At 40.1% G+C, this 18412-nt stretch overlaps 1 protein-coding gene across 1 annotated transcript; it reads left to right on the top strand.

Annotated features, from left to right (window-relative positions):
• Positions 1-7377: 7377 nt before the first annotated feature.
• On the top strand, positions 7378-18358 carry mafk (v-maf avian musculoaponeurotic fibrosarcoma oncogene homolog K). Its single transcript, XM_020642524.3, is given in 4 exon segments — positions 7378-8173; positions 8176-8267; positions 14210-14288; positions 14374-18358. Coding segments are annotated over 4 exon segments (684 nt in total). The 5' UTR covers positions 7378-8098; the 3' UTR covers positions 14812-18358.
• The last annotated feature ends 54 nt before the right edge of the window (positions 18359-18412 follow it).

Genomic DNA, 18412 nt, shown 5'->3' with positions numbered 1-18412 from the left:
AAGGGAAAAACATATGTGATATAAATACAAACGTAATATTAAAATGTAGCCTACCCTAAAATAAGAGTTTTAAAAAAAGTATGTCGATATTGCATTATTTTTTACAGAACTCTCATTTATTATATCTGATATTTTGTTGTTTGAGTATTAAATGCGTTTGTAGGCTGTCGGTAAAGGCTATGGCTCACTATGTGGACTGGTAGATCTCTGCAGACTGGCAACTTTAAAAGTAGATCTTGGTTCAAAAAAGGTTGGGCACCCCTGTTTTAGTTTCTCTACCCCTCTATGACAGAAACATGGATATCTTTGAGTTGTGGACAAAGCAAGACATTTGAGGACTTTATCTTTATCTTTAGGAAACCGAGAATGAGGTTTTTCACCATTTTCAGACAAAAAACAACTCATAGATACATTTTTTAAAAAATCAACAGATTAATCATTAATGATAGTAATTGTTAGTTGCAGCCTTAGTGTACTTATTATACTATACTGCCCTGCTACTACCCCAAGTCCTAATCACAAGAAAGAACACCCAGAATTATAGTGACTAACTACAAATTCTGTGCTTTTTTCATAAGCAGCCAACCTACTTATAGCTGAGAGCGTATGTAACCTCGTAGGAAGAGATGAGTTTGGATGGAGGTTGTTTTCTGCCATGGCTAGGCAACAAATGTCAAAGACTGTCTTATCACATGGATATGGGCCTCTCAGAAGGCATTCCTCTCTGCAGATCTGAATCTTTTGTTGAGACACCTCTTTGAGGGAGTGTGTACAGCATCAGTGGACGTCCACCAGGAGACAGCTGTAGCTGTTCCAGAGATGGACAACTTCCTGCAATTCTCTCTGGGAAGGACAAAAAAGGTTATCAACTCAAATATAACTCAAACTCAAATTCTGTATTTGTGGTCCGTAATGTTGGCAGACAAATATCTTACAAAGTTTTTTCTTTGTCCTGTATAGTACACCGTATAACAAACCAGAATGAGGCTTATGCCGAATGGTATTCCTTACTAGGTTATTGAGAGGAATAGTTTGAATCACTTTTTTGACGCTGGTGAAGACGCATGGAGTCAAAATGTTATTATAATGAAAAAGTTTGATGCCTTTAATCCGTGTGCTCCACTATACTTTGGACCAAATATTTAAAGTTTTTCCCGTTATATGAATCCCTTTATTTGTATTGCCAAATTGAAGTAAATCATACTTTATTGATGAAATCAAATCTATGACTGATTTTATTGCTTAATTTAGGTCACACGAGGTAAACACGTTATGGATTACAGAGTAGGCCTACCTGCTTAAATTGTGATGTTCATGTAATAATGTTGATTACTGGAACTCTCTAATGACCTGTGATAACCTGATTAGTTGTAGGCTAGTTGCTTAGTCTCCGAATTGCGCAAAAATCCGCATTCAAAGAACTTAAACTGTAGATCATTCGCCTCCGCAGGAAAATCTGTCTCCCCAGCAATGTAGCCTACTTGTTTGTTTGTTTGTCTGTTGTTGTTAAATAAATATACAATAATAAGAAAATATGGAAGGTTATGCATATCACAGTATAGTAGACTGTAGCCTACTTTCCAAATAAGAAGTCTCCCCTCCTCGATCAGTATTTTCCTTCTTAATGAGACGCGGATACAGGCAAGCAGGTAAGCACATCATTTTGTGGTATTGAAATGTGCGATGCAACATCAGGTGGACAGCGCCTGGTGCTGAAATTATAGACACATCAAGCAACAGAGCATGTTTGTCGAGAGGGTTCATAATCAATGCATGGCATTATGCAATATGGCACTATGGACAAGGGCAAGATAACACTTAAATCATAACATTTGGAGGCCAACTGGTGGCTTCTTAACTCAGTTATCTCAAGACATGAGAATTGTACCAGATTCTTGTCCAAAAAGTCTCCAGAAAAGTTGTCTGAATCTTTGACCTCTTTAAACATGTTCATCCAAAACTGTGCCTGTTGTTTCCTTAAAAATCCCCACCAGTTCTCAATGCGCTGGTTATGATTGCTTGACCCATACAAATAGCACATTGGAGCAAATTCATCAGTATGATCATTTCTCAAGAACATTTGCATCTGCTCCATGTGACCGTTCTCTGTTCCCATGTCCGACCGAATCCTGGTAGCAGTTCCATTTCTTGTTGCCACTTCTTCCATGAAGTATCCAACAACGACCTTGGGATCGCTACTTGTAGAATATGCATGGAGCCATATGACCAAACGTGAAAACCCGTCGATTGCACCGTTAATACAGATCCCATAGGGTTTCAGTTCAGAAATTCGGACCTGGTTTTTGGTATAGGCGCCGTCGCAGGCGATTCCGGCGCCGCAGCTGAACTCCATGGGCATCCAGTATTTTCAGCAAATGCCTAATCGTATTTTGAGTCACCACATAGCCAGCTTGAATGCATTTCAGATGCATTACTTTATATCCATGAAGCATACTGTATTTATTCAACTGATCCAGGAGGAGTAACGCAATGTCAAGTAGGTCAGAGTGTACTTTCCGTCTGAACAACCTTAGCGCCTTCAGATGCCTGCGCAAAGTTGACAAGCTCATGATAATACCATCTATGTTACTCAAAGACACTAATATTTCCCAATGTCTTAACCCAAGATGGAAATAAAATGCAATCATATCAATAACCCTGGTCATCGTTGCCTTTTGATCTTCCTCCCTCCTCTGCCTGCCACAATGCAAACTTCATTACCCCTCTAGTATCTTTTTAGTCTGTTATGTGATCTTCTCTCGTTATAACGAGCTCTTTATATCGTAATAACAAGATCTTTAACTCGTTATAACGAGATCTTTTCTCATTATAACGAGATCTTTATCTCGTAATAACAATATCTCCACATGAATGCAATACGCTTCCGTAGAAACCCCTTTCTGACCCTTCAAAGAAAAACGTTTATATAAAGATGAGTAGTTACGCAATGTGACCGGGAAACAACACCTTTTTTAGGCTATAACAAATTAATGTTTAAAAACATCATAGGTATCATTACAACAAAAAAATTCAAAAAACAATACAAATAGCCTACGTGATAGCCTATTTCATAATGTTTGCAGCCACCGGTGCTTTTTTGATACCTCAAAAGAAAAGAAAACTCAAGTGAAGTGATTCTAACTGTTTTTCTATAAATAAATAAAAAGTAACTAATTAATCTGATAAACTAAAAGTGGAATCATTACCTTTTCTCTTCTGGAGAATACAAAAATAAAAACATTCTGACGAAGGTTGTGACAAAGCCTGCAGGGTTTTTTTTTGTGCTTCTCTCTCTTTCCATTTGAGAACACAAGATTCAATGTATTGCCAAGAAAAACAGTCACTTACCTTTTTTTTCCCCTCAATACCAATAATTTACCACAAGGGGGCAGCATTCTCCATACTGCTTCATTAGGGTGGCCACTGTTTTTCAATGTGCATGGTAGGAGTTTACAATCTACTGTGTGCAAACACATGGACATCAATTCTAACCTAACAAAACAACATTTCCAACTTCCATCCAAACAGAATAGGCAGCTGTGATAAAATAGCATCACTGTGTGGTGAGTTTGTCAAAGACCCACCACACGTTCAAAAAGGCACTGAACTGTTATAAAATGAGAAAAACGTAACATTCATTGGTCACTCTCCCATGCTTCCCACTCTCTCACACAATTCCATTCGACATAAAACACTGACACAAAGTTCACCGTCATATCCAATACACATGGGAAACAAGATGCAGATTTTTTCAGTCTTAAGTCATCAACGAAGTTCATGATGATGATGAGTCACACAATTAAGCAACGCAGAAACAAGGTTTCCTCGGAAATTACAGGGTACATGATTTCATCCCTACGACTGTATTCCCCCATTAAAGTATTCCTTAAAGTCAGAGTATCAAAGTTTAGCCTTAATAATGTTCATTTTTAGCCCTGCCTATGATCACATTCAGCTATTTGTTAAATCATTTTCCATTTCTAAGCACAACCACACTATCATGTAAAGATAGGGTAACTATAGCAACTTAGTCTTAGCTGATTTACAACCTGTGTGGTTCTTGCTTGATAACTTATAGTCTATATACATATAGTCAGTAAACAGTTGACCAGGGCTTCCTCCAGCTGCTACCACTACTACTGTAACTACACCATGTTCCTTTCCATGGAGCGCCGACGTGCCAGCTGGTTACGTAAAGTGTTTTCATATGAAACAGATTCTGGTGAAGTCAGTGGAATGTTCAGTCAATGTTCCAAATTAAATCTTGTCTCAAATGGGAAGTCTTCAAATCTGTAAAAACAATCCTTTCTACTTTTGACATTACGTACTGTGCCACAGGCAGCTGTCTAATGTGTCAGGCCTTCTTAGTTAGAGTTTCCTGATCCATGTGAAAACACTGGGGGGAAGGACAATTAAGGTGTTTTTTTTTTATCTGGTGTGGGGTTTATTTGGTTCATTGGTAACGCTATCCCTTCACTTTAAAAAAAAAAAAAAAAAAAAAATCCTGCATGGTCAATATCAGTCTTTAACTGGCTAATAATTTGGAGCATTTGGGACGAAACATAGGTCCTTTTGCAACAGGGGGCCTCTTTGTGCTAGATCATATTTCTGAGTTCAAGAGTCTGAGTCACAAAGAAGCCAGATTAGTGACTCAAAGTTACTTCCTGTAATCCTAAACGACCTGTGAGAAGCACAGACCCCACAGCTCGCTGATTTCTAACGCGCACCCTGAGCAATCTGCCACACATGCTCCTCTGTTGTTGTTTTGTCCGACACAATGGGTATTTCAGGTCATCCGTGGACACTGTGAGCAGATGGACAGTAATTGGATGGTGTTGCTTCCACTGAACAGCTGGATGTCTGACTGATGGTGGAAATCAACGGGGGTCCTAAAAGAATCTTAATCTCAGCACTTTCTCTTTCTCCATTGTCAGCAGATTGAGAGGCAAATAGACAACAATCAGACAATACAGCAGTTATTGTTTCTGTTCATTGATTTTGTTTGGTTTCTGGTTTTCATTTTCTGCACTGTATTTCCTCTCAACTCAGTTGATCTCACTGCATTCTCATCTGGTTACATGTCATTGGATCTAACTGAATGTAATGAAATCCCATCTCCCCTCTTAAGTAGTTTTAGTATGACTAAAATCTCACTGCTATCATCATCTTCTTTTATCTGTGATGTCATTTCATCCCATGTTACATACTCCCGTCAACTCTCATTTCATCTCATGATGTAATCTCTTATATTATGACAACTAATCTCATTTAAACTCACATCGACTTTCTTCTAATCCACTGCCAAACCATCTCTAATCTCTTTGAATGTCGTTGATCTCAAACATTCTCTCGTTGTTTAAGTGTGTTCATGTCATTCCATCTCTTCTTTTTTTTATCACATTTGTTGTCTAATCAATTCTCACCACATCCTATTCTCACTACTTTTTTTTAAATCTCTGATGTAGGGTTACTTAATGGAACATCATCTTAATTCGTCATCTTTATCAATTTGATCTGAATTCATCTTGACTGAAGAGTAATCTAATAAAATATTCTTCTTAATCCATCTCATGTACCAACTAAACTACTATTTTTTTATTAGTGAAAGTCATAAACCCTTATATGTAGAAATACTCAGTGACAAGCACTGAAGTCCTGAATCAAAAATCTTAATATTAGCATCAGAACATTCTTATAGTAAATACATAAAGTACTTATTACATAGAAAGGCTAGATTTAGAAAATATATTCATAATGTAAGAATAACTGATGTTGCAGCTGGTGAAACTCTGACTGGCTACATCATACAATTCCCACAGAATTGGGAGTTCATCATATTATATAAGTAGTATCATATATGTATAATTTTTTGGGGAAAAAAACCCTGATAGAAGTGTGATGAAAAATAAAATGTATGTAGTTCCTGTACATCCCTGATTCTCAATAAGACCCAATAAGAACAGTTTAACCCAACACAGCCTGTATTCAACTCATTAGAGAAAAGCTGCACACAGGAAGTGATGTGGTGCTGTTGCTTGTGGTCAACATGTTTGTGACACAAGCTAACCAGATAACAAATCCGGTTACTCACCCACTTCAGTTGTTTGACTTTTGATTTGAAACATGCTCCACCTGCAGATGAAAGAACTAACTCCATCATCTCTGGTAACAAAGTGATTCCACATGGGAGTCAGGGGAAGAGCTGGATCTGTTGAGTCATTAGCCGTAAACCACGACACAAAGCCTCCGTCTACGACTGTCTGGGTGTGTGTGGCACAGAGCCGAAAAGAGAATCAAATTCCAGGGAGTCTAAGGTTTTGTTGGAATCGTGCATCATTTCTGTTTTGGACTCAGAGTGTGGTCAATATTTGAGTTGATCTTAAACACCAAGGCTTTGGGACAACAGTGCTAGGAAACAGTGAGATGGGAAACCAGGGAGATATCTACAGCGAATGTTCAAAGTTTCTGTTTCTTTAGCCAAAAAAAAGTCACATTAACAAACTCAATATGAAGCATTTATTCTCGAGTCATTCAGTGGTCACACTTAATCTAAAGGTCACAATGAGCTCATGCATCAGAGACAAAGTGTCTGCCTTTATTAGTGTGTGTGTCTGTTTCCTCTTCTCTGATGAGAGTAACAACAAAGCACAATGAGGACTTTACAAATGTGTTAGTTTTGGCAGAAAACATTCATTTACAGTAAAGTCACAACATTTCAAACTGATGATTTCCCATTTACTCCAACTTTAGTTACAGATATTGTATTGAACTGTGGATGTCGTGAATGTGTATTTCAGATCATTTTACAAAGTTGCTGACACAGACCGCTCAACCAAACTACGAAATAATCAGTGCTGTGCAGTGTGCATTGATTTCCCCCGATACTATCCAGATGACTTTTTGATTGAGACCCAGAACTGTTTGTAGTGGATCGATCCTGCCATGCTGTTGAAATGAGGCACTTTTCTATTTTGGAAATAGATCATTACAAAACATTATGATAGATTTTGTTCTTGGTTTATACTTTTGAAGAAGGTGTCGTTTTCTGTTGCACTTAACGATTCATATCATGGGCTCTAGATCCTGAGTTGAACTCGTGGTTTTAGAATGCCGCCATTATATATCCAAGTTTTTATATTTCTACAATTCCTTCCAACCAACAACATTTGTCAATGAGTCTATTTTTCATTTGAGTGATGCTGAATTGATTTAGTGAAGTTTGGTTGACCAGACAGTTTATCCTGGGAAAAAAAAAAAAAAACTTGTGCTATAACGAGATAATTTAAGCCTTTGGAAATTTGCTCCAAGCCATGTCATCAGAGAAAAAAATGTGAAAGTGCATTTTCCTCCTTTTTTTTTTTTTTTTTTTTTAGCCTTGTTTGAACTATGCAGCCCACAGTGTTTATAGTGTAAACACACTTCATCTGTTTCTAACAGGCAGCACAGTCTAAAGCCACCTCAAAGCTGAGCTCGTCTTATGTAGGATACACGAACAAGTGCTGCGGCCCTTACAAGGCCACTGACTTAACATATTTACATTCAGTACTTAATTACCCAGAATAACCTGTGACGTTACTGGCAGCAGTGCAGTTAAAAGAAGAGAAATCCTGTGACTGCTGGACTACTACACCACATACTTTCCTCGGGAATGGAATGCCATCGCTGCTCCCAAGGCAGACGGAGGGAGGAGGTTTCTGTTTTCTCCGAGCTAACGCACATTTTTGAATACCTTGTAGTGTAGACCATGAAAGAGTCCACTTATAGAAAGGAGGTGGAGGGGGGGGGGATTGTTTACCAAGAGAGCACCAAGCTTAGGGGATTCCATTTGACGCATAAAGTTGAAGTTTTTTTCTTTTTTGCTCTGTCGAAGGCTCCTGCGTGTTAACTCAAGCAACAAGAGCTGACTTTGTGCGGATTCGTTTTGTAAAGTAAGCAAAAGCAGTCGCCAGCCAGTATCTATCTTCTATTTCTGGCCTCCCCCCTGCCCCCCATGCCCCCCCCCCTCCCAGACTGACGTCAGCAGAAAGTTATTTTCATGAATGGAGGGGGCGGTCACGAGGAATCGGTGACGTGAGTGCTTGCGGAAGCAGAGCGTGGAATGTTGGTACATTGTTGTTGTTTTGTAGTTAATTTCGTACGAGGATACACCGCTGCCCCTCTGCTGGACGCCTTATACCAAACTGTGTCAAGGTTCTTCGTCGCCTGTATCGGAAATCTACTCCGCCACTTTTGACATATTCAAGCCTCAGATATCCGCGTTCACAGAGGTGAGTTGTTTCTTTTTTTTTTTTCTTCTTCTTCTTCTTTTTGTTTAGTTTGGGAATATGTTTGGACATTCCTTTCTAAATTGCTCAAGGTGATTGCCACAGTAGCTACTGGTTTTGATTCCAGTTCTGAAAGTTTGATGATGACTTTGTAGATTGTTTCTGTGGACACGTGTTGTGTTGGAGTAACAAAACACAAAAGCCCCCGAAATGTCTCAGGGCGAAGGAAAGGAAGACAAATGGGAAAAACAAAAAACGTTTTTTATTTTCTTAATAACCTTTTATTTTCTCATTTTATTTTTTTTATTTTTTAAGTCTGGATTGGTATAAAGCATATTTCAATTAGGCTAATTGGGTTAGACGACTTCATTTTTTAATCAATAAATCTTAAGAGAAAAATATTTCTTTGACGAAGCCTCGCATGCCACATAAAAAATAATATTCCTCTAATTTAATGAAAAATATTAGTATTTTCCGTATAAAATGCTGTTTATTATTGTTTCTCATTGCGTGTTTAAGCGACACAGAATTCTAGGCAATACGATGAAAACATTTTCGTGTATCTGTGTTGTTTATTTATAGCTTAACGTGTCACACCCTACTTTTAGGGTGAACAAATCCGCCTCTTAATCCAGCTAAAACTACTAAATGTGAAGAAGTGTCACGTAATTTCACTTTGTTCCCCCCCCCCCCCCCCCCCCCACACACCTCGCTCATTTCTACGCGGGAATAAATTCAGGCTGCCATAATACAAAAATACCAGCCTACTTTGACATTGGAAACAACACGTGGTCTGTATTTTAGACATGTGGGACAAAGGGCACGAAGTGAAGCTGGACCACCAGGGCTGACTGCATGGTCTGTTCAGAGGAAACAAACAGTCACTAAACATGCAGGAGGAGCAAATATTTCCAGAAAACATTAATCACTCCTGGAGAAGAAAGGGCTTTATCTTATCTTTCGGTTGTCACTGTTGGTCTAAATATATTCCATGACTTGTGTTAAGAAAAGGAAGCTGGGTCTTTGGAAGTGAAAAAAATGTGATAACTACACAATAATAACAATGAACTTCTACATCAGAATTTGTACATCTTCTGCGTTCGAGTTTTTCCTTTTGCAGAACTGATTTGTGACCTTTCGAGGCCGTTGTGATGATTCTATGGAAAATATTTGTCTTGTTGCACTTCAGTGATCACAGATTTGTGCCCCAGAGGCTTTTTTTTCTGGTTCCCTTGTTTGTTTCTGGTGGGTGCACCATGTCTGCTGCTCTCAGGGAGGCAGTGGGAGCGGGTGCACTCCTCTTGTCATGAGGTTAACATGTGGTTCGATCACAGAAGGGGATGATGTCTTCTTTGGATGGAGAAGTTACAGTGTCTGACTCATTGTATCACCACAAAAGTTTGTGACAGTGACGAAGCACATCATGAGAAATCCCCCTCGAAAAGGATATTGTTCAATCATCACCAGATATGTAAGATTTATTTATTTTACCCGCTGAATGGTGTTGGCTGAGAGAAGCGCAAAATGCAAAGCATTCTTGTGGTTGAGTATTGTGAAAGTAAAAAAAAAAAAAAAAGCTGTGGTTGGTGATGCGATGACTCACAGGGAACACGTTCAGTATGATGTGTTTTTGCTCCCCTAACTGGAAAAAAGACGTCAAGTTTTGCTTGTTGACTCTTGAAGCATGATTTTGTCCACAGCTGAACATGCCAAACAGAGAGTGCACAGGCAATAACAGACCAGCGTGTGAACACGCCTGTTGTGCATCCATCCAAAGGGGTCTCCCTGACAGTTATACAGAGCCTGAGTCTGCCACCCACAGTGCTATATGCATCCTGCTTCCTCCTGCTTTTCTGTTAGAAACCAGCTGCTTTCACCTCATCATGAGGGGGGCAAGTGTCACGTTTACATAGCCTATATATTTTTAGATTTTGTACTTGGGAATACCTTGTTCCTTCTCTAAGGGGCTGACTTCCTGGTTCAATGGTTTATTTAGGCAACTTCCTGATTTCAGTGTGACACAAGTTGTAGTAGCAAAAAAAAAAAAAAGCTTTTTTAAACCCTTTTTATGTCCAGCTGTCAGGCCTCAGTTGTTAAACTGAAAAATGACAGATATGATGCATGCATGTTTCAGATAGATAGATACTTTATTGATCCCGAGGGAAATTAAAAGTTTTATGGAAACATAATCTTAATATTCATCCTATGATACATTTTTGTAGCGACAGGTGAGATACATATTTCCCTTTCTCCCTTTAGCATTCCTGACATTTCTTAGGATCCCAGCTTCCCTGGTCCGAAAAAAAAAAAGAAAGTCTGCTCAGATATTCTGTGCGTTTTCCTCCCATTCCTCACGAAAAAGTTCTGGTGGTCATGCCAACCATTTCCAAGGCTCTCTGTTCTTTCCTTCCTCCCAGTGAAACAACGGGATTTTCCAGGAAACGTCAGATTGGGAGGGTGTGATTCCCTGCCGCTGGTCGTCGCTTTTACCAGTAAACAGCATGACTCACCGCTCTGCTATGCTCTCCATTTCCCTCGCATAATATCCCACCAAATGTGCTGTGCTGGAGAAAGAGCAGAGCGCCGCGCGCAGCAGACTGTGGAGAATTCTCTCCACCAATTCCTGAGAAAAAAAAAAATGCAAGAAAAGCATGAGCTGTCTCAGAGGAAAATATCAGGCTGTCAAAGGCAGCAACAAGTCTTTGCTTTGCACTTCACCTATACTCACAGTTTTAAACAAAAATGAGAAGAAAAACAAAGAGTCCAGACAAGCCGACTCTGCATTTATCACTGGAGCACGTTGCTCTTTGATATGCTGTTTATAAAAGGAGAAGGCTGGGCCCCACACTGACCTGCTGAAACTGAAGGATAGCCTTGAACTTGACCAGAAGCCTGACCTAAAAAACAAACATTTGGCATCAGTTAACAGAAGGAAAAATGTGTTTCAAATATAGACTTTCTTCTTAAAAGCCGTTTGGCTGATTTGTGCCCACACACAAACAAATACAATCTTTGTTTTGTTCTCTGTTTTAAGGAATTCTTAAAAATAGTGCTGTAAGGGGTCACTTCAACTTCAGTGTGTCCAATGAAAGAACAAAGTAAAAGGTTAAATGCTTTCTACTACAAATAAGACAAGGTTTGTTCGAGACATTTAGTTGGGGAGTAACTCTTGCGTCATGCCCTGTGACTCTCCTCCTTAACTAGTGATAACGTCGTTGCAGAATAGTACATTTGGAGCTATTAGTCATCCGAGCGTCATCACCAGGAATAAAACATTACTGAATGTATTCGGAGAGTAAAAGAGGCCGTGAACGTCTGTTTACAATGTCTAGCACAAAAGAAAGTTGGACCTCCACACACGAGCACACATGGCTGCGTTTGATTTGTTTGGGCAAGTAAAAAGATGTGAGACACTCTTGAATTCCAGACATTTTGTGAAATTTTTTGCAGCCGCAGCTTTACAAGCGGGATCGTCGGAGCCCCACCCCCCCCATGGCTGAGTGCATCGCAGGACATATTCAGACAGAGTATTCCCTCTGCAGTCAAGATCTGCCTGCTTTGTGCCTGTGAGGGTTCGCACATGTGTGTTCACTCAGGAATGTGGGGTTTTTGTTCTTTAGCCCGCCATCTGTGGCTCCTCTTAGACGTATTTTTCCCAGACTCCTTTTCCTTCTCTTCTGGAGAGAAAAAAAAAAAATAAGTGTTGTTTTCTTGACTATAAAGAGAAGCCACGGTTTGTTGTGAAATATTCCTGTCCCAATTTTGTCTCGTTTTAGCGGCGACAACTCAATGATTGGATTTAGCTGTGTGCTCAAAAATGATTGTTTTCTTCCTCAGGGCAAACTTTGCCATCTTGATCAGGAAACCATGTCCATCCTCGAGTTGCAAAAACATAAGCACATGCCTAAAGAATTTAAAGGAAACAACCAGGCCTCTTAGTTCAAGCTGGAGGCCTCTTGTATGAAGAGAGGGAGGCCCCACACCACTTTTCCATGATCTTTGTAAGGAATATACCCAGGGACCCCCCCCTCTGACGCAATATCACTTCGATTAGGGTGTTTTTGTAGCCAACTTGTTGTCAGGGAATGCTGCTGTCTGAGTTCTTCGTTTTATACGCTTATTGCGTAATCTCAACAATGCAATACTTTGCTGCATGTTTTGCAGAAAGAATCAGACTGGGCAGCAGATGTTCCCTACATTTAAACATGACTTTATGTGCCTTTGGGTTTAGTGGCTTGGTCTTTATGTTTGTTTCCACGGCAGGACTCCTTGAGGTCAAACTGTGTGTCGGGAAAAAAAAAAAAAACCCCCACCAAAGTATATTCTGTAGGCATTAATGTTGAATTGAAGACATTAAAATGATTAATTTGCAGAGTTGTTTTTCATGTCTACAGCCCTGCTCCCTGCAGTCAGCAGTTCCAAAGTCCTGTATTAGCATCAAAGCCATAGCATGTGAAAATGTGATAAACCTCCCAAAAAAGGAACAGCCACACCCAGAGTATGTTCCTGCATGAAAGCTGCAGCTAACAGGACTGGAGAGAATATTTGCCCTCTTTGAGGTATCATTTATCGCATGCTCACCTAAAGTTGTTTAGTTGGCAGAAATATTGTGTCGGCGCTAGTGGGCTAAATATATCCTTCCAGAGTTAAATAAGGGCATGGTGCTGCTCAGGAAAGCCCAGTGTAAGAGGATCCAAGCAGCGAGACGCAGTCCTGAATCCATAGACTACATTGTCTCAAAGCAAAAATACATCAGTGACTATAAAGGAAACTATGTCTGCGTGACACCCTCTCTCCAGGAATTTTCCACATGCGTATCGAGTGCCGCGTAAAGTTCAGCATCACTGAAAATGTTATGTTGATGCTGTTATAATATCTAATGAGGGGACAGAGTGGCCTCTACATAAAATCAGATTAAAGGGAAATAACAGAATAAATGAGCATGAATGAGGAATCCTTTTCGACTGATCTGCATGAGTTAGTGCTTCTTATTTGTGCTGTGTACTGCGCTGTGGTTATGAATGAGACTTGTTTACCCTTTTGATGACCATGTGACTCACACTCCCACACCCATTTGCAGGGCGTTTCCATGGTAGCCGTTGAGCATGGAACAGTGCACTTGTAGTCAGGCTGGTCTGCAGGTCCTGAAATGGAGCCTTTGGGGGGGGGGGGGGGGGGGGGGGGAGAGAGATGTGTGCCTCTCAGAGCATCACAGCTCAGTGCTCTTGCTTTTTTTGGCCATGGCAGCAGTCTGGGAAGCATGCGGCGCACTGCAACGAGCACAGAGAATTTCTCCAAAGTGCCCCAGCAAAAAAAAACTCTTAGGCCCAGAGCTTTAATGCAAAGTTCTGTGAAGACAGAGGGAGAGCGAATGCCTGTTTTTTAAACTCACCTGGTCTAGTGAACTAGATTGGTCAAGGCAAGGCCCTCCTTCTCAGAAAGTAAACATAGGTACGCTGTAGTGTGTGTGTTTGTAATGGTGTCATGCTGCCCTCTGCTGGCATCTAGGGGGTCTAACATGCGAATGCAAATATTGACACATGACGCAACACTGGAATGTTGTTTTGATGTCTGGAAAGAGGCGCGGAAGGAGTGCCAACATGATGTTGTATAGCCGACTCAGCATCTTCTGCAAAATAAATAAATTATGCATTCGATTCAAAAGTACGCAGATGTGTTTTTAAGACAAAAAGAATCAAGTACAAACATTCAAAAATATTAGCATAGGCCTACTTAATTTTTCCACAATATTAAAATGTACAGCCTGTTAAAACTGTCAAAAAAGTACTCTTCTTTCTTATTCTCAAGTTAAGTAGGCCTTTCTCTAAAATGAAAGCTACCTAACAGTAGGCCAACTTATGTACATTTACTTTTCACAGCTCATGTGTTTTCTTTCACACAAGTGAGCTACGTACACTCATTATTTCCTCTTCACTTTCTTTCAGTGTGTCTTCTGTGAGATTCTGGCCAGTTGTCTGCATGCAGGGAATGACGACTCATTTCAAGACGAGCAAAGCTTTCAGGGTAAGTGAGGGCAGTTTGAGCAGTCAACGGAAACCCCTCTCATACACGCTGCTGTTGTTCATTAACTCTCCATCTCGTTCTGTAGGTCAAGAGGGAGTCGGGCGAGAATGCCCCGGCGCTTAGCGATGATGAGCTGGTGGCCATGTCCGTACGGGAGCTCAACCAGCACCTGCGAGGGCTGACCAAGGACGACGTCGTGCGGCTGAAGCAGCGGCGTCGGACCCTGAAGAACAGGGGCTACGCCGCCAGCTGCCGCATAAAGCGCGTCACCCAGAAAGAGGAGCTGGAGAAACAAAAAATAGAGCTGCAGCACGAGGTGGACAAGCTGGCCCGGGAGAACGCCAGCATGAGGTTGGAGCTGGATTCCCTGCGAGCCAAGTACGAGGCCCTGCAGTGCTTTGCCCGGACTGTGACCCGCGGGCCCCTCTCGCCAGGCAAGGTGGCCACCACCAGCGTCATCACCATTGTCAAGTCCGCCAACCACAACAACTCCAGCCATACGCCTTTCTCAGCTCCCTCCTAGTGCTGACAGGACTGGGCTCTCCTCCTCCTGCCTAGTCCTTCCTGGTTCTGACCCCGCTTGAACCCACTCATCCAGTACTGAGAGGATGCTCAGTAGTTAGACTGAGGGATGGGATTGGGGGGCAAGTTCTATGTGATGTAATGCTGCGTTCACAACTCTCTCCCTCCCTGCATCTCTTTTACACAATCTACGTTGTCTGTGCACTGTGCAAACCCCCTCCCCCCTCCCCTTCTCCCCTCGTTACCCAGCACCAGCAGGGTATCAGGCCTCTGTGACCCTTCTTCTATGACTGACAGCAGAGATTTGCTTTTACTCCAGTGTGAAACCTATGTACCCAAGTCTGGCAGCACCGGCCTAGGACCGCTTGTACACTCAATGCTACAAAGCATGAGGCATCAGCGATTTAAAACATGCGTATGTGAAGTTTTTTGAAAAGCCTATGCCAAATTTCTTATGTAGCAGTGTCTCCGTTTAAATCGAGCCTTCAAAGCTGTTGCCTTAAAAGGTTGTCTGAGTGATCTGAATTCATTATGATCTCATACTTACTTGTAGTTAAACACAAAGAGAATTTATTTCACCAGCTTTGAAGTCAGTGAGACACTTCTCGATTGCCATAGTTACCAGTTGCTTTTAAGAGCCAGCCAAATACAACAACAACAACAACAACAACAACAAATGTTTCCCTGAGTAGTATTTCTTCTGTTTTGGAAGGTGCTAAGCTGTAAAATCACCTGTTGTGTGTTTGGTTGGAGTGACAAACTGCCTGTACATGGATCACATGGAGCCTATTTGAAAAAAGCACTGCATTATGCAATTTGCAAAATTAACTGACCAACGCTAAAGGGCTACACTCACGATACACAAATGCGTCTGTTCGGTTATGCAAAAGGAAAGGGAGACAGTGCGCTCCAGTAAAGGCTTCCATTCATTCTGATGCTGGTCTGATTTGAGGTAACATACATTTATTTGTGTTTAAGAAGTCTCATACTCAATTGCGCCAAGATTAGAGTGAAAGCCTTTTCTGGACCGTGCTGAATTCCCTTGGCAGTTGTATGAAAAGATGGCCACTTGTGCCTTTTATCTAGTTGTATTGGCAACTCATCCATGAGACGCTTGTCATGTTGTTCTGTTGCGGTTGAGAGATTGTTTAATTTGTCAGTTAAGGGCTGAAAACGGTTGTGTGTAGCTTGTAGTAGAGGCTGAGAATGTCTCATTCATTTATTAAGAAATGAGGGAGGTGAGAGGTGAAAACGTATTTTTCCCGGAGACGGATGTGCTTTTTATTGAAATGAAAAATTGGAAAGTTAATGATGGCGCTTTCTTGACCAGATTTGTTTTGATTCAGAAGAGTTAACGTTGCCTTGTGTCTATCATTATAAAGCACTTAAAAGAGAACTGTTAAAGATACAGTATAAAAGAAAACAATTCACAGGGCAACTGATTCATAGAATAAGAAAAGTATGATGGACAGAAACTATTAGCGTTTCTGAAGTTACTGGGACTCGGGATTGCATGATGATTAAATGTGGTGTGACCACCTACTGTGAGGTCGAGCCTATAGTGTAACTAAGGATGGTGTCTGCTACAGCACTGATTAGTTTGTGTTTTTGCCTCTGTCCTTTCTATGCCACTCTTTGGCAGGTAATCCATATTGGATTTAGTGATAATAAGAGAGGTCCTTATGAGTGGAATGCAATCCAACTGAGCTCCTGTATATTACAGATTATGGACACATTAAAGCTGCCACTGCCTCTGTTGTCACTTTACATTGAGAACTCCGTCCGAAATAGAAATCATTCCGATACTGCTGGGTCATGAAAAAAGTGCTGCTGCTGCTGCTGGTGTTGGTAACCCTGAAACAGTTTCTATTTACCTTGCTTTGACACACTCTTCTGCAAGAGAACTCCTGACACCTATCTCTAAAAGGCAGCGGTGTCATGGACACTGAATGCAGTAAACACCTTCCTCCTGTTGTATACATTTATAGATATACTATATATAAACATGAATCTCACTTGAAATCAAGCCTTTTTCTTACAGAGGATCCATTCCTAATTTGGAGTGAAGTCAATAGAGATTGCTCATGTCAGGATTTTCTCTTGGCTAAGAGGACAACGACTGTTCTTCCCATGTTCCATAGCTGCAAAGAACAGTGTGGGGAACTTAGCTGCTGTACAACCTGCTGTGATGTTGAGCAGGGGCATTGCTGTGTTTTACTCTTGTTTTGTATTCTCAATTGGTTTCTTTGTTGATACATCCTATGTTTTTCTTTCTGATACTTAGTTTTATATGCGTATTCAATATATAAATATAAATATATATATATATATTACATATTTTTCTATATTTATGTCTTTTACTATCCTGGGAGTGGGTGTGATTATATAATCATCGTTTGAAGTCTAATTATGACGATGCCGACCTTTTTCTGAAAAAGTTGTATTCACATTTACAATGAGAAAACTCTTCTCGTAACTTAAGTCTTTTGTGTATTGATACCCCATAAATGGCTCTTCTCTGCACATTTTACTATGTTGCATATAAATATGACAGCCAATGACTTGTCACATACAGGCTGCAGCTTATTATCTGTCACAGTCGAGACACAACTGTTTAGAAATGGTCAAACTGCTGGTTGATACTGCTAGTAAAGATCACATGTGCATCAAGCAAATCATATTCACAACAAGTAGGTCATTAATAATAAAGGAGTGTCACAAAATAAATCAAATGTAAGTAAGTAATGGGTTGAAAATCAAACTTTGAATTAAAAATTCTAGTTTTTCTCAAATGTTTAAATAAATTTTATATAGTTCAAAACGAGCATATTGGTCTTTTATGATTAGATTTTAAAATATAATGGAGTATCTGCAGATTGTTCAGCTCTCATCATTAATAATCATTCATAAATAAATGAAAAAAGTTCATTTTAAAATGCTCTTATCTTGGAGTACAAAGGAATCCCTTTTTCTGATTTAATAAAAAAAAACAGAACTGATCTACCTTTTTTCTTTTTTTAAAGATACTGTTTCATATAGGCAACAGTTTCAATTGATGACAGTGACACTTTTGTAACCTCTGAGACCTTACCGGAAAATAATTCCAAAGCTGCTAAAAAAAAAAAACTGTTTAAGGTCTGTTTGAAGCCTGAGTCATAAGAAAATATAGAAACATAGTTCATGTTTACAAAAGTCCTTATGTCACAAGACTACACTGCTTGAAGCATTTTCTGACAAGCCAAACAGTGACCCCTTGTGGTGAAGTCTCAAAACAAATTGCTGTAAGATCAAGCAGCGTTTCATGTTTGTTTAGCACATCTTACTTTATTTTGATCACACCTTCAAAATGACACGTTAAAGTATGTATTTCTGTGTTGTGCCATAAAACAGACAACCTGCTCTTCAAGTGAACAAAGTATTGTGTTGTTAATTTTACATCAAGTGCGACCAAGCAGAAGTCCCATCAAGCTCACATTGCTCATAGACTATTACCACAAACGAATATTTGCTAGACAAAATAAATATACTTTTTTTTTTTTTTTTTTTTTTTTTTTTTACAAGCCAATTTCTTTGTAAAGGAAATACAAATAAAATCATGTTAG

Source organism: Labrus bergylta, chromosome 16, assembly GCF_963930695.1.
Source record: "Labrus bergylta chromosome 16, fLabBer1.1, whole genome shotgun sequence".
In the NCBI taxonomy this organism is placed as follows: domain Eukaryota; kingdom Metazoa; phylum Chordata; class Actinopteri; order Labriformes; family Labridae; genus Labrus; species Labrus bergylta.
The sequence above is the reverse complement of the archived record's forward strand: the minus strand, read 5'-3'. Positions and strand labels throughout refer to the sequence as shown.